General features: G+C 40.8%; 1 protein-coding gene across 1 annotated transcript in view; it reads left to right on the forward strand.

Moving 5' to 3' along the window:
- Window positions 1-16,063, forward strand: part of VPS8 (VPS8 subunit of CORVET complex) — a 932,181-nt gene that overhangs the window by 788,213 nt on the left and 127,905 nt on the right. The window contains exon 45 of the mRNA XM_030209561.1: window positions 15,076-15,129. Coding sequence (XP_030065421.1) covers window positions 15,076-15,129 — 54 coding nt within the window. The remainder of the gene's footprint in view (window positions 1-15,075; window positions 15,130-16,063) is intronic.

The following is a 16,063-nucleotide window of genomic DNA, read 5'->3' on the forward strand; positions in this document are numbered from 1 at the left end:
AGCCCCAGAAGCACATAAAAGCCGATGCACACATTTACACCCGCTCCAAAGCAGATGTAAATATGTAGTATACTCTATGCATGTACTCAAGTATTTTATAAAATATGAATGTTCATTGTAACACCACTCAACTCAAATTAAACTCTGAGAATACCTACATGCGGCACACATAAGTATGCACCATCTTGTTATGCACATGTACAGTGGGGTAATTATAGAAAAAAGGCCTTTACCACATGTAGAATAGGCTTTATACATGGAAAGAACTTGATAAAAAATATCCCCTAAGTATATAGGCGAGCATCCGCTCTTCTCTGTTTTCTTGTAATACTTCATTAATGCACCTAACTTTTCCCCACTGCTTTCTCATTAGACAAACATTTTAGTCCTGCTGTTGAGAGAATGAGCCATAACGCTTAATAAATTAAGCCACGTGATCAGTCAGATACGATCATGAGGCTGTGATAGAACCTTCACACACCCACACAAAGCAGACGTGTGTTTCCGAGCACTGTTTCTGTTTTAGCAGAGCTCCCAAAGATCTATTTGGCGGAGAACAAGCCAAGCTAAAATTCTGCTATTTCCAGAGTTCTCTACTAATACTTTGAAGTTTATTGTCCATAACAGTATTTAGGTTTACCAGCTGTTAAAAAAGAAAATGTTCTTTATCAGTTTATGTTGTGAGTTTTTATAGATATAAGGTTCCATCCAGCCACAGTTAGGATAGAGCAGCAGATTTGTGTGCATTTGATAGTGCTCATTTGTTCCTTAGCATACTTTTTAAAAGTGTGCTCAAAATGAATTAATGCCACCTGAAGTCAATTTTTGCATATTAAAAAGTTCTAATATGCAGGTCTTTATCTGCCATCATCTACTATAGAAATCTGGGGGAGAAAGTCTATTATTTGGGTTAATAGACTACTATCTTGTGGATAATATAGCTTCATGTACCTCGTGTGCAACTTCTCTTATAGAATGTAGTAGGTGCTGTCTGTCTTCTCAGATCTTGCCATTTGCTAAAGCCTTTTTTTAGAATCAGTATTGGCTATATTTTCCCCAAGAACAGGAACCTGGATTGTTTATGTATCTCTGTTGGTCTCCTTTCCTCCCACATCCCACTCTCTGCAGTGCATTGGATAGTTTGCTTGTACACAGGTATTAATGCTTTGGATTTGGGGACACTAGTTTCCCAAATTCAGTTTTTGTATTTCAAAATTACAATTTTGAAGGTATGGCTAGAAAAGTATTCTTAGGTCATACATTGAACCCTCAAATTCAGTTATTTGAGTGTAGCATCCTTAAGGGTCCACTTTCTAAGCTACGGTAGGCACTAATGCGTGTTTACTGTATCAAAAATTGGCCTTACTGCAGAGCGCTCCTAGGTGTTACAGCATATTTTTTGCATGTACATGCACTATCCACACGCAAAAAAATAAAATGTATTTTTTATAGCTGGGGGCGGGTCTGGAGCAGAGAATGGGTGTGTTCTGCGCTAATTGGTTAGGTCAGTTACATTGCTGTGCACTAACCGATTAGCGTGCTTAGCACTTGAGCCCTTACCGCCTACATAATGGGTGGCAGTAGGGGCTCACGCACTAATAGTCATGCACTAATGGCCATCAGCAAGGAAAATACAAAAATTGGCCATTTTACCCCGGCGGTAAAATTGGCCTTAGCACATGGGAATGACGCACATAAGGATACACTAAGGCCACTTATAGTGACTTTGCATGTACAGACAGGCGAGTCTTGCCAGTGTTCTCATGTATTTCAAGTGTTATTAGTACTGTGTAGACACAGTGTTTATCATATCTGTATGATTTGAATGTTCTAGTGTATTCCTTTTAAGGTGCTTCATTTGTATTGTGCTACCTTTATTGCTATTGTATTTATGTTAAATGAATGTGCTTTCCATACTGCCTATTATGATGCATCATTTGTACTTTGATGTCACTTACTGTATTTTTATTATATGATTGATCTACTGTGCTGTTTATTGTGTATATTTATTATACTATATCATGTTACTCTTATTTCTAGGATTCAATTTGTCAAAGCAAGTTTAACTCATTCATTGTATTTATGTTTGTTTGATCATTTCATTCTTGTTATGATAACAAAATTTTAAGTTTTATGCCAAGCTTTACCTCCTGTACACTGCCTTAGGTGATTTCTTTATAAAGGGGGATAATAAATCCCAATAAATAAATAACAAAAATTTCATTCATTTTGAGGGGCATTATTGATATGACATCTAAATCCAATTTTGGATGTTTTGCAGAAAACATCCAAAAATCCAGTTTTGAACATGGCCATTTTCAAACCAGAAAAAACGTCCAACTTTTTGTTTTTAAAAATGGCCATTTGCTAGATGTTTTTGTGCTTAGTGTGTCTATCGTTTAGGACCATTTTTTGAAAAAAAAAAAAAAAAGTTCAAAGGAAAAATGCACAAAAAACAAGCCATTGGGATGTTTTTTTTTTTTTTGTGGGGGGGGGGGGGGGGGGGAGAATTCTTAGTAGACTGGCCACACAGACATCCCAGCAGAGCAATGGGGAACCTTAGGGGGTACAGCAGTGGACCTCACTTAAAAGGTCTTAAGTACACATCTTATCATTACTCCCTTGTATTGTATGGCAAGCCTTCCAAAACCCACCAAACACCTACTGTCATAGGAGCCGAATGTGTGGGTGCTTGAGCAGCCCCAATATTGAGAAAGTTCCTTGTATCTGTCCAGGGAGGGGTTATTTCCACTGGGCTTAGCACCCCCAATAATTTTGAAAAGTTGGCTCCTATGCCTACTGTACCCAACTGTACACCACTACAATAGCCTTTATGTCTGCAGGTGTCACATATATGTAGGTACAGTAGGTGTTTGATGGGTTTTGGAGTGCCCACATGTTCCACCACAAGCGTACTAGTTAGAGTGGGATATTGGCCTAGGTCTCCTCTACAGTGCACTGCATCGACCACTGGGCTACTCCAGGAACCTGTTTGCTGCTTAATAGGACTGGCCATAAAATCTGAAGCTGTCATAGAGGCTGGAATGTTACAAAATGTGAAGTCATTCATTTTCCCAACCCACGCTCTGTGCGCCCTATTTTTGTGCAGGTTAATAATGCCATGCTTTTGTATTGTGATTCTGTACATATTCCTCTGGAGGAAATCTCGCACCCTTACTGACTTCATTCACTTCAAATTCATGCTATCCTCCTTCCAATCCTCCCTATTCCTCGCTAAGCAGGACTATTACATCCAACTGACTAATTCCCTCAGCTCTAACCCTCGTCGTCTCTTCGCCACCCTCAACTCCCTCCTCAAAGTGCCCTCTGCTCCCCCCCCCCCCCCCCCTTCACTCTTTCCTCAATCTCTGGCCCACTACTTCCGTGACAAGGTCCAGAAGATCAACCTCAAATTCACCAGTAATCCTTCTTCTCCTCTTCAGCCTATATCTCACTCTCTCATCCAACCTACCCAGGCCTCCTTCTCCTCCTTTCCTGCTATCACCGAAGAGGAAACCGCCCATCTCCTCTCCTCCTCGAAAGCCACCACCTGTTCCTCTGATCCCATCCCTACTAACCTACTTAACACCATCACTCCTACCATCACCCCCACCATCTGTCATATCCTCAACCTCTCTCTCTCCACTGCAACTGTCCCGGACACCTTCAAGCATGCTGTGGTCACTCCACTCCTCAAAAAACCATCACTTGACCCTACCTGTCCCTCCAACTACCGCCCCATTTCCCTCCTACCCTTCCTCTCCAAGATACTTGAACGCGCCGTTCACAGCCGCTGCATTGATTTTCTCTCCTCTCATGCCATCCTCGATCCGCTTCAATCCGGCTTTCGTCCCCTACACTCAACAGAAACGGCACTATCTAAAGTCTGCAATAACCTATTCCTCGCCAAATCCAAAGGTCACTACTCCATCCTCATCCTTCTCGACTTTTCCGCCGCTTTTGACACTGTCAATCACAACCTACTTCTTGACACACTGTCCTCCCTTGGGTTCCAGGGCTCTGTCCTCTCCTGGTTCTCCTCTTATCTCTCCCATCGTACCTTCAGAGTACACTACTACTACTACTATTTAACATTTCTAGAGCGCTACAAAGTGTACGCAGCGCTGTACAAACACACTCTCATGGTTCGTCCTCCTCCCCTATCCTGCTCTCTGTTGGAGTTCCTCAGGGATCTGTCCTTGGGCCCCTTCTTTTTTCAATCTACACCTCTTCCTTAGGCTCCCTGATCTCTTCTCATGGTTTCCACTATCATCTTTATGCTGACGACACCCAGCTTTATCTCTCCACACCAGAAATCACTGCGGATACCCAGGCCAAAGTCTCGGCCTGCTTATCCGACATTGCTGCCTGGATGTCCAACCGCCACCTGAAACTGAATATGTCTAAGACTGAACTTATTGTTTTCCCACCCAAACCCACTTCCCCTCTCCCTTCACTCTCTATCTCAGTTGATAACACCCTCATCGTCCCCGTCTCATCTGCCCGCAACCTCGGTGTCATCTTCGACTCCTCCCTCTCCTTTTCTGCGCATATCCAGCAGATAGCCAAGACCTGTCGCTTCTTTCTCTATAACATTAGCAAAATTCGCCACTTCCTCTCCGAGCACACCACCCGAACTCTCATCCACTCTCTCATTACCTCTTGCCTTGACTACTGCAACCTACTCCTGACCAGCCTCCCACGTAGCCATCTATCCCTCCTTCAGTCCATCCAGAACTCTGCCGCACGTCTTATCTTCCGCGTTAACTGATATACTCATATCACCCCTCTCCTCAAGTCACTCCACTGGCTCCCAATCAGATACCGCATACAGTTCAAGCTTCTCTTACGCACCTACAAATGCACTCGATCTGCTGCCCCTCCTTACCTCTCTACCCTCATCTCCCCTTACGTCCCTACCCGTAACCTCCGCTCTCAAGACAAATCCCTCCTTTCAGTACCCTTCTCCACCACCTCCAACTCCAGGCTCCGCCCCTTCTGTCTCGCCTCACCCCATGCCTGGAACAAACTCCCTGAGCCCATACGCCGTGCCCCCTCCCTACCCATCTTCAAATCAATGCTCAAAGCCCACCTCTTCAATGTCGCCTTCGGCACCTAATCACTTCACCTCTTCTCAGGAAATCTTAACTACCCCAACTTGACATTTCGTCCTTTAGATTGTAAGCTCTTCCGAGCAGGGACCGTCCTTAATTGTTAATTTGTACAGCGCTGCGTAACCTTAGTAGCGCTCTAGAAATGTTAAGTAGTAGTAGTAGTAGTACATATTCTCAGAATCATCTTTGATTCTAAGTTATCCTTCATTCTACAGACTTAATGATCTGCTCATTGCCTCTTCCTTTGCCTTATGTCTAATTCTGTCTAAAACGTTTTTTAATCTTTATTTTTATTAGTTTAATATTATCTTCCAATTAACCTAGTTAGGATCTCACTCTTAGCCTCGGTCATCTCCAAAATGGATTATTGTAATGCCTCCTACAAAAGATTGCCACAAAAGATTTTAAAAGGAATCCCGTTGATTCAAAGGGGCATTTTCGATGTGTTGTCAGGTAGAGAGGTATGGTAGCCATGTTAGTCCACTCTTAAAGGTTATCAATAGAAATCAAACAAAATAAAACATGGAAAAGAAAATAAGATGATACCTGTCTAAATTCAATTTTGGATATTTTGCTGAAAACATCCAAAAATCAAGTGGTGAATATAACAATTTTTGAACCAGAAAGACATCTATCTATTTGTTTAGAAAATGACCATTTCCTAAACGTTTTGTCCTCAGTGAGTTTTTCTTTTGTGATCATTAAAAAAAAGCCAAAACAAACAAACAAAACAAGGGAAAAATGCACAAAAAAACAAGCCTTTGGGTCAACATTCTTAGTAGGTTGACCACACAGACTTCCCAGAAGAACAGTGGGGCACCTTAGGGGGGCACTGCAATGGACTTCACATAAAAGATCCCAGGTATATATCTCACCATTACCCCCTTATATTGTATGGGGAACCCTCCAAAACCCACCAAAAACTGCTGTACCCAAGTTTACACCATTACAATAGACCTTATGACTGCAGATGTCACCTATATGTGGATACAGCTTTCCACCAGAATTGAAACAGAGTGAGATATGGGCCTTGGTCCCCTTCTCTACAGTGCACTGCATTGCACCAACCACTAGACTACTCCAGGGACTGTTTACTACTCTAATAGGACTGGTCATAATATCTGAAGTTGTCATTGAGGCTGGTATATTTATTTATTTATTTATTACATTTGTATCCCACATTATCACACCTCTTTGCAGGCTCAATGTGGCTTACAATTCGTCATGGATACTGAAATAGAAGAGAGTATACATTTGGTTTTACAGAGTGTTTTGGGTTACATGAAGATGAAATACATGATAGTGTAAAAGCAAAAGGCATTATAAGATAATGCTGGATGTATTAAGGGTTGTACAGTTACATGTGTTGATCATTGTGATATATCTTGTCAAAGAGATAAGTTTTCAATGCTTTACGGAAGTTGGTCAATTCATAGACCGTTTTCAGGTGACGTGGCAACGCGTTCCAGAACTGCGTACTCATGTAGGAGAAGGTAGATGAGTGCATAAGTTTGTATTTCAGGCCTTTGCACTTAGGAGGATGAAGATTGAGGAATGTGCGAGAAGATTTTTTTGCGTTCCTGGGTGGTAGTTCTATTAGGTCCGACATGTAAGCTGGGGCGTCACCATGGATGATTTTATGGACTAGGGTGCAAAGTTTGAATGTGATCCGTTCCTTAAGTGGAAGCCAGTGTAGTTTTTCACGTAGAGGTTTCGCGCTTTCGTATTTTGATTTGCCGAATATTAGGCTGGCTGCCGTGTTCTGGGCAGTCTGGAGTTTTTTAACTGTTTCTTTCACATCTTTGGGGGTGGGGGTGGGAGGGGGTCAGTGACCACTGAGGGAGTAAGGGGAGGGGTCATGCCTTAATTCTTCTAGTGGTCATCTGGTCATTTAGGGAACTTTTTCGTGACTTAGTGATAATTGAAACAGGTCTAGACCAACCCGTCTAACTTTAGCCCTGGACGTTTTTGTCCCCTTGTGATTTGCACCCACTGCAGAGAAAAACGTCTCAAATTCAAGTTTGAAAATTGCAGTTAAAACGTCCAAATGCCACTTTATGCCTTTTTGAGATTTTTTTTTCTGTTGAAAATGAGCCCCTTCATATATTAAAATATGCCACTAATATGGTTTGGAGATCCAATCTAATGTTTACAATAAGAATTAAAAAGAAACTCCTCCACTGTCAACAAAGAAACTAACAATGAGACAACTGTATGTGAGGTCTTTTCCATTATCAAATATCAAAATAACGTTCACGTGCATTAAATATTAGTTGGTTTGTATTTGTCTCCAGTGCACTAAAGTGAGTATGTACCAAATTATTTGACAGATTTTTAATCCAACCTGCAAAATTCAGTCTTTCTCTCTCTCTTTGTTACTGTTTTGTAGCCCGAGCCTCAGCTTTCTCAGTAGAAAATCATGCAAGTTACCAAAATATATCCTCATCTACCAGCAGTGAATGGATGATTATTACAGACTAAACTGTTTTTCTCCTGCTGAGTGGGAAGCATTGCTTTCCCGTTTGTATGGAGTCTTTTGATTATCTTACCTACAAGATTTTTTCCCATACAAAGGACAGTCAAACATTTCATGTTCCTACGGGCTGTTAATTGGAAAGACAGTGGGGTTTAGATAAAAGACAGCTCAGTGGCTTGCCATTTAGATACACAGCATCTGCATCATCAGTTCAAGTCTAGCTGTGCTTGGTGGGGACTGCAAGTTGTTAACATCCTACTGCCATTCAGCAGCTGTTGAAATGGATGAAAACTAAAATTGGAGACAGGACCATCTTTCCATGCTGTGAGATGGTCCCTCCAGAATGAGATTGAAAGACATGCTGGGCATGCTGAATGTATTCTACAGTGGGGAAAAATAAAAACCTTTATTTCTCAGTGCTTTCAACTTTGCAACTTCCCATTATACCTGAAGGAAGGGAGTGTCAGTTCCGAAAGCTAAATATCACCGTATATATTTTTTCATTTGTTAGCCCCCCTCAAATGTGTGGAAATAAAAGATAATCACACTGCTAAAAATGTAAAGGTGGCCAGAAATGTTGGTGCAAAAGAAGACATCACTGAGCTGAAGCTCTTTTTTTGCTGTCCATTCTGCAAGTACCAGAGGTTAAAATGCAATAATCTCATTCCTGATGCTCAGATGCAGATATGAAATGACAACTCAGACAGTTTTATTTATTTTTTTTATTATTAGGATTTATTTAACAAAAGAGAGGGAACGAAGTACAAACTAAAGTCCAAACAAAAAAAAAAAAACAGCACCACGGGCCTTTAAAAATGGAACACAGTTCTTTAATGAATGAGCCTTGACAAAAAGACCCGACACGGGCCGTGTTTCGATGACTAGCACCTGCGTCAGGGGTCATAGTGATGACGTGGAAAACTTGGGGAATAACTCGAATATATTCCTCTACAATATATTATTCCTTACCCCACGTCTCATATAGTAAAAGCTACAAAGCACCAAGTTTTCCACGTCATCACTGTGACCCCTGACGCAGGTGCTAGTCACCGAAACACGGCCCGTGTCGGGTCTTTTTGTCAAGGTTCATTCATTAAAGAACTGTGTTCCATTTTTAAAGGCCCATGGTGCTGTTTTTTTTGTTAGGATTTATTTAACGCCATTTTGAGCTAATTCACTCAAGGCGGTGTACAGTAAGAATAAATCAAACATGTGCAATAGGCAATTACAGCAGTGAAATATTCAAATAGCAATACAAAGTATGGCATATTATACTATTTACAATGTCAACAAAATACGTAATTTGAATTGACAGTGAATGGTATAAGCAAAGATGGAACATTTAGATAGGTAAGAGAGTAAGAAGAGTTAGAAAATAAGGTGACTAATTTAACGAAAGGTGCAATTGAGGTCAGAGAGATGGTTGAATATTATCTCAGCTATATTATTTCACTCTTTGTAGACCCTAGTTGGGAGGGTGGTTCTTCAAAGCAGTTGTCCTGGAAACTGAATCAAGGAATGTGAGCTGGAACTTGAATGCACGAGGAGATTAGGGAAAGGGAAATGGGACTTGATATACCACCTTTCTGAGGTTTTTGCAACTACATTCAAAGCGGTTTACATATATTCAGGTACTTATTTTTGTACCAGGGGCAATGGAGGGTTAAGTGACTGGCCCAGAGTCACAAGGAGCTGCAGTGGGAATCGAACCCAGTTCCCCAGGATCAAAGTCCACTGCCCTAACCACTAGGCTACTCCTCAGTGGCACCAAATATCAAGTTCTCTCATTACCAGTTTCAATGACCGTCAACACCTGAGAACATTGTCATAGCTCACCTGTCTGTGGCTGCAATTCTGGAAGGATTTTGTCCATTTTCCTTTCTGCCACCTGCCGCTTCTTCCTTCGTTTTTATCCTCTGTTACAAAAACACAAGAAGAACTTAGCATCTGAGTCATAAAAACCCCTATTTACTTTCAATGTGATAATGCTAGTTATTTAATGAGCTTTATGGAAGATAATGTGCAGTAACTGTGTTACATGTTAGTAAATAGGGGACATTTTGCATTCTTTGCAGAAACATTTTGTATGAGGCGCTTTGTGTACAAAACTACACGTTCTGTTGGTGCTCATCTATTGTGTAATCCAGTGGTTCCCAAATCTGGTCCTAGAGGCACCCCCAGCCAGTCAGGTTTTCAGGATATCTACAATAAATATTCATGAGAGAGATTTGTATGCAGTGGAGGCAGTGCATGCAAATCTCTCTCATGAATATTCATTGGGGATATCCTGAAAACCTGACTGACTAGTGTGCCACCGGGACCAGGTTTGGGACCCACTGGTGTAATCAGTGAGCCAGCATGTAGTACAAGAATGTGGCTTTGCCTTCTACCCTGTGTACCTCAAACATGAATCTGTGTGGAGGAGTGGCCTAGTGGTTAGTGCAGTGGACTTTTATCCTGGGGAACTGAGTTTGATTCCCACTGCAGCTCCTTGTGACTCTGGGCAAGTCACTTAAACCTCCATTTCCCCTGGTACAAAATAAGTACCTGAATATATGTAAACCGCTTTGAATGTAGTTGCAAAAAAACCTCAGAAAGGTGGTATATCAAGTCCCATTTCCCTTTCACAGTGTGCAGTAGGTCTGGACACATAAATCAAATTTTATGTTTTGAAATTATAACAGATGATATATTAATTTTCTTTCATCTTGTTTTTCTGCAACAATCATGTCACTGTACAAACATCTGATTTCCTTCAACCTAGAACATTTCCAGAAGCCCCCAATGGAAAAACAAATAACTGAGATTAAGACATTTGCTTTGCAATGCAAGCTATTTCTGATATGTAAAATGTTCAGCTTTTTCTTATGTGCACATCTCACTTATCATGCTAAGAAACAAGATATTTCCCCTTAAGAAACAGCACTGTAAATAAATAAATATATATGCAGGTACAGATGCATCATAATAAGTGTTGCACCAGGCTGCTCCAGTGATTAACCTAAAAATGAGTTACTGTTCTGTCATAAAGAAACAAGCTGTTGTATAACTGAGGAGGATATAAAATAAAATTATCAAGGGAGGAAAGCTTGCAAAGGAACAAATTGTATAGGGAAGGCAGTTTTTAAAGAGATCCTTGCGTGTTGAAAGCAAATTTGCTGTCTGAAAATTGCCCATCCTGAATTCATATAAAAGTACATGCATAGTTGAAAAACAGGTGAACTTCTACGTACTCTAGTGGGGGGGGGGGGGGGGGGGGGGGGGAGAAGTCCTGCCCAGGTACAAGGTTGAGGTGGGGATTGAAACAATGTGTGTATGTTGAAAAACAGGTATAGATATGTGCAAGCATTTTTTTCTTAGGCAAAGTACATGGATAAAAAGTATCTTTACAGTGCAACTGTGTGGGTAGTATGTGGGGGATAGTTTTATAAAGTGTTTTCCAAATGTACACTATCCCCAAGTTCTAGAAAAGTCACTAAAAATTGCATGTGCAGATTTGTGTATGCATGATTTGAATATTAAGCTAATTAGTGCTCATAATTGGCTTGTTAACCAATTATCAGCACTAGATTTAATTGAAATATATGCTCGTGAATTTAGTTGCTGGATCTGTGCGAGTTCAAAAAGGGGGCGTGGAAATGGGATGATCATGGGTGAAACGTGGCATTCCTAACATTTACATACGTTGTTATAGAATGAAGAGGATAAGTGCCTAGTTTATGTGCATACATTTGCTCCACATTTCAGTTGGTGGAAATGGCTGTGCCTAAAGTTAGCCATGATTGCGAGGTGTAAGCGCTATTCTATAAACCATGCCTAACTTTAAGCGTGGCTTATAGAAAAGCGCTTTTTTGGCGCTGATTTTATTTGTGCCATATATAGAATTCACCCCTATATATACACAGGAAATGGCTATTATAAGATTGCACAGAGTATACATGCATAGAAACAGGTGCACAGATGAGTAGCACTGACTTATATGTGATACACACACAGGCATTCCCAGGGGAGAAGTTTTGGTGGAACAGGGACAGACTTGCAATGTACATGCCTACATATGTATGTGCATAGATGGTGGTTCTGGGTTCCTATTTTACAAAGGTGCTTTGTTGCCTTTGAGAATCACAGCTTTTTCAAAATATTTATAGGTGCCCTGAGTGGAGGAGCAGCAAGCTGAGAACTAGGTAAACCCAGTTCTAATCCCAGTGTGACTTCTTGTGATCTTGGACAAGTCACTTAACCCTCTGTTGCCTCACAGACTTACCCCCCCCCCCCCCCAATACAAAGCCATGCTAGTAGCTGCTGCGCAGTAATGCCGACTCAGCCCATTCACTTTGAATGGACTGTGTCGGCATACCACACTGGCAACCGCTAGCGCAGCTTTCTAAAAAAAAGAGGAGGGGTTTAGATTGTGAGCCCACTAGAAATAGGGAAAAATTCCTCTGGAACATGAATGTAACTGTCCCTAGAAAAAAGCATGAGCTGAATACTTAAATAAATATAATTGTCTTCTGTGTAATAAGGAATAGTTGATAATCAAAATATTCAAAAATATATAAGAATGTGTTATGGAGGTAATTCTATGAAAGGACCGCCTACATTAGAGGTCCAAAAGAGTGCCTATTTACAAAGGTGAAACGAATATGCACTCCTATATGCACTCCTCATTCACTGATTTTCACAGCAACAAATCACCGGAGCAAGGACTTATTTAAAGATGGGCCTCAGAATATGGAGTCAACTGCAGTATAGTATAGTAACTGCACTAAACAGTTACCTCCCTCATTCAATCATAGGTTCAAAATGTTTTTCAAAATGTCTGTCTTTTTAAAGAAATCCTTCTTGCAATTAAAAATAATTACTAAACATGGGCTTACTGCTTCCTAAAAAGGAAGTACCTCTGGGTTACTGCAGCAGCCCAGCGGTAGTTCCTACCCCCAGCACACTGTCATATCTGGGGCTACAAAAAGATATTTATTTTTGTAGCACCGATGTGTACCCGGCGGTAATTGGGCAGTGCCATGTGCTGCCCGGTTACTGCTGGATTAGCGCGGGAGCCCTTACTGCCACCTCAATGAATGGCGGTAAGGGCTCCCCCCTGAAATGGTCACGCCGCAAGTGCTTCAGTTGCCACATGGCCATTTCTTTAAAAAAAAAGAACGACCTATCTTTTACCCGCTGCAGTAAAGGAGGCTGAGGGGAGATATGATAGAGGTCTATAAAATAATGAGTAGAGTTGAACGGGTAGATGTGAAGTGTCTGTTCATGCTTTCCAAAAGTACTAGGACTAGGGGGCATGCGATGAAGCTACAATGTAGTAAATTTAAAACGAATTTGAGAAACTTTTTCTTCACGCAACGTGTAATTAAACTCTGGAATTTGTTGCCAGAGAATGTGGTAAAGGCAGTTAGCTTAGCGGAGTTTAAAAAAGGTTTGGACGGCTTCCTAAAGGAATAGTCCATAGACCGTTATTAAATGGACTTGGGGAAAATCCACTATTTCTGGGATAAGCAGTATAAAATGTTTTGTACTTTTTTGGGATCTTGCCAGGTATTTGTGATCTGGATTGGCCACTGTTGTAAACAGGATGCTGGGCTTGATGGACCTTTGGTCTTTCCCAGTATGGCAATACTTATGTACTTATGTAGGCCTTGATGCGCATCTAAAACACACACCGACACCAGCGCAGGCCCCTTTTTACAGCTTAGTAAAAGGGGCTCTAAAAGCCCAGGGATAACATTCAACTTTTCACCTTACCCAGTGTTTGATTTGAGTTTTGTCAATTCATAGTGCTTCAGGGCTTCAGTACAAGTGAAGTGTGGTGAATCAGGGGACTTTTGCCTGATATTTATTATGTTGCTGTATGACATCTTTTTCTCCCCAGTGCATTTCTCTTAATTGGCCAGCAGGTGGTGCCTGTCCTGTTGTTTTAGGCTGCAGCCGTTTTCCTTTCAGCTTATCTTCCACATGAAAAGAGAAAAAGCCCTGAGGGAAAGTAACCTACATCGCTATTGGCTAAATACACTCAGTGTTAATGTTCTAGGCCCTGATTGGTCCTGAAATGCAAGATCCAGCCAGAATATGCTGGAAAAAGTCCCCCAGTCTGAGAGTGGGAGTGTGGAGAGTGGAGATCTTTGCACTGAGACCATGTTTAACTTTGAGCAGTTATTTTTCCTGAACTCCCCAGGTACTACTTAGGTAATAGGAAAGCATTTAGTTAGTTTTAACGTTGTTTGCTGTTTACACCTTTTCACCATTCATTGTTCTACCTTTTTCTGATAATAAACCTATTAGTTTATTAGCTCTATTGTCCTGAACTGATTCAGAATCCTGGTAATGTGTGTTCTTGGTCTGTGGGTGTTTTCTAGGAACTGTGGGACCCCTGAGATTGTGGCCCCAGTGTCCTTAGAAACCATCGAGGGATTAATTTACTGGTGGGAGACTCGCCCAGAGACAGGTGGAACCCAGTGCGGTGGGTGGAGGGTGCCAGTGTGGGAGTGCATGGGTGTAGGCGGGCCTGAGCAGTGCTGGGTTGGACCCTTTAGGTAGCCACAGGGTTAGCCCTAGGTGGGTGCTAGGTGTTTCATGACACAAAGAAAATCCTTTGCTAGCATGATGGTTGATGTTTATTGCTCCACATTCTCGACCCTATATGTAAATTTCTTTCCAAATTTTCATTAGTTTGGAAAGAAAAAAATCTAACTAAAATATAGATGTTATAGGGTCACAGATTTAAAACAAACCCCTAAAGTATGCATACTAAACATTACGTTATAATTTTTGATACTGAAAGCAACAAAAATGTGATTGAAATCTATAACTGAAGATATCAGAGTTTGTGTTCCTGTATTAACTAGAACAGTGTTTTCCCCAGTCGGTCCTGGAGGTACCCCCTTGCCAGTTGTGTTTTCAGGATATTCACAGTGAATATGCATGATATTGATTTGCATACACTGTCTCCATTATATGCAAATCCAATTTAAAGCACATTCATTGTGGATATCCTGAAAACCTTACTGGCAAGGGGGTACTCCAGGACCGACTTGGGAAACACTGAACTAGAACATCCTCAAGTATACAAAGATCTGTTTTGATTGTGTGTTCATGCTTGGGGAACAGGGCCTTTGTGGTGCAGATATGTTATACTGAAAATAGAATTCTAAAACTATATATTATGTGAATGGTCAAGTATTCAGAAATAGATCTTGATAAACATACACAAGAGATCTCATTTTGTTGCTTTGTTTTGCACTGGATGAGCTTGCAGGCATAGGCATGGTGTGTTCTCCATCATAAATTATTGTTGCAGAAGACATGAAATGAAAGTAGGCCATATTTGCCATCTCAGCACAAATGTGCCACTGCAAGCAGTTCAGAAGTTTTATTGAACTGCAGCCATTGTTCATCTTTCATGAAAAGTCTCTAAAAATACGGTTTTGCATAATCTCAGAAGCTGTTTTTCTTTTCCATTTGTGTTTTTAATAGATGAAATTGACATCATCTCACCATTTGGCCAGCGAAGAATGTGGGAATAAAAAGGTAAGTCAGAATTTTACAGTGAATCATAGCTAGTGGCCCAGAGTTTCATGTCATAAAAATGCATGGTTAGGTTTTTGATATATGTGTTCTACTTTTAAGGAATAATTTTATAACTATGTACATGGGTAAAAAGTATGTTTGGACTTTTAGCTATGCAGAATTCTGAAAGTGAAAATACATGTATACTTCTTTGAAAATTACTCCAGGCTTCCATTTACATCTCTGGGGTGCATACATTTTCAAAAGTATGTGTATAAAGTGAAAACCCTGTGGTAACCGCACTCCTGGGATATCTCTGTTTGCTGCAGGTAAAGGTATTTGCACATCGAGTTCATGTCTGCATTTTTACCCAATATCAGATGGTCAATTTTATAAAAGCCTCTTTCCTTGGCTAGTGCATTGTTTTAACCATGGAGATGCTTTTCACAACTATCTTCTTAGTTATGATTCTTATATATAAAGAAAATAATGGAAGCAGGGTTAAGTTTTGCCTTTTCCGTTTCTCCCTGCATCCTCAAGTACCCACAAATGTATGGCGTTTCCTCACAGAGTTTATTGCAGATATTTCTCCTACCAGTTTCACAACAAGCACCATAAAGAACAGAATTTATCATCATGAAAAGAACTTTTGTCTCCTGTACCTGTGCTTAAGAATTTGAAGACAAAGTATAAGGACAGCTATATGCTGTCTATTATGTTTCCTTCATTTTGTTGGTACACTGAAAGTCCTGGTGCACCTGGCATCTTGCTGAAATTGTGGAGCTTTGCACAACTTAAAGAAACGGAGGACAATGTTCAGTAGGAAAGTCACCATTTAAAAATATCCAGAAAGGTTTTTGAGACAGCTTTTTATGGATTTTCAGCCTTATTTATCTATTTTAAGCCAGCTGTCTTGGTATATATGGATACTAATGACCTAGGAAGATGTGTTATG

The sequence above is a fragment of the Microcaecilia unicolor genome, chromosome 7 (genome assembly GCF_901765095.1).
Source record: "Microcaecilia unicolor chromosome 7, aMicUni1.1, whole genome shotgun sequence".
Taxonomy (NCBI): Eukaryota; Metazoa; Chordata; class Amphibia; order Gymnophiona; family Siphonopidae; genus Microcaecilia; species Microcaecilia unicolor.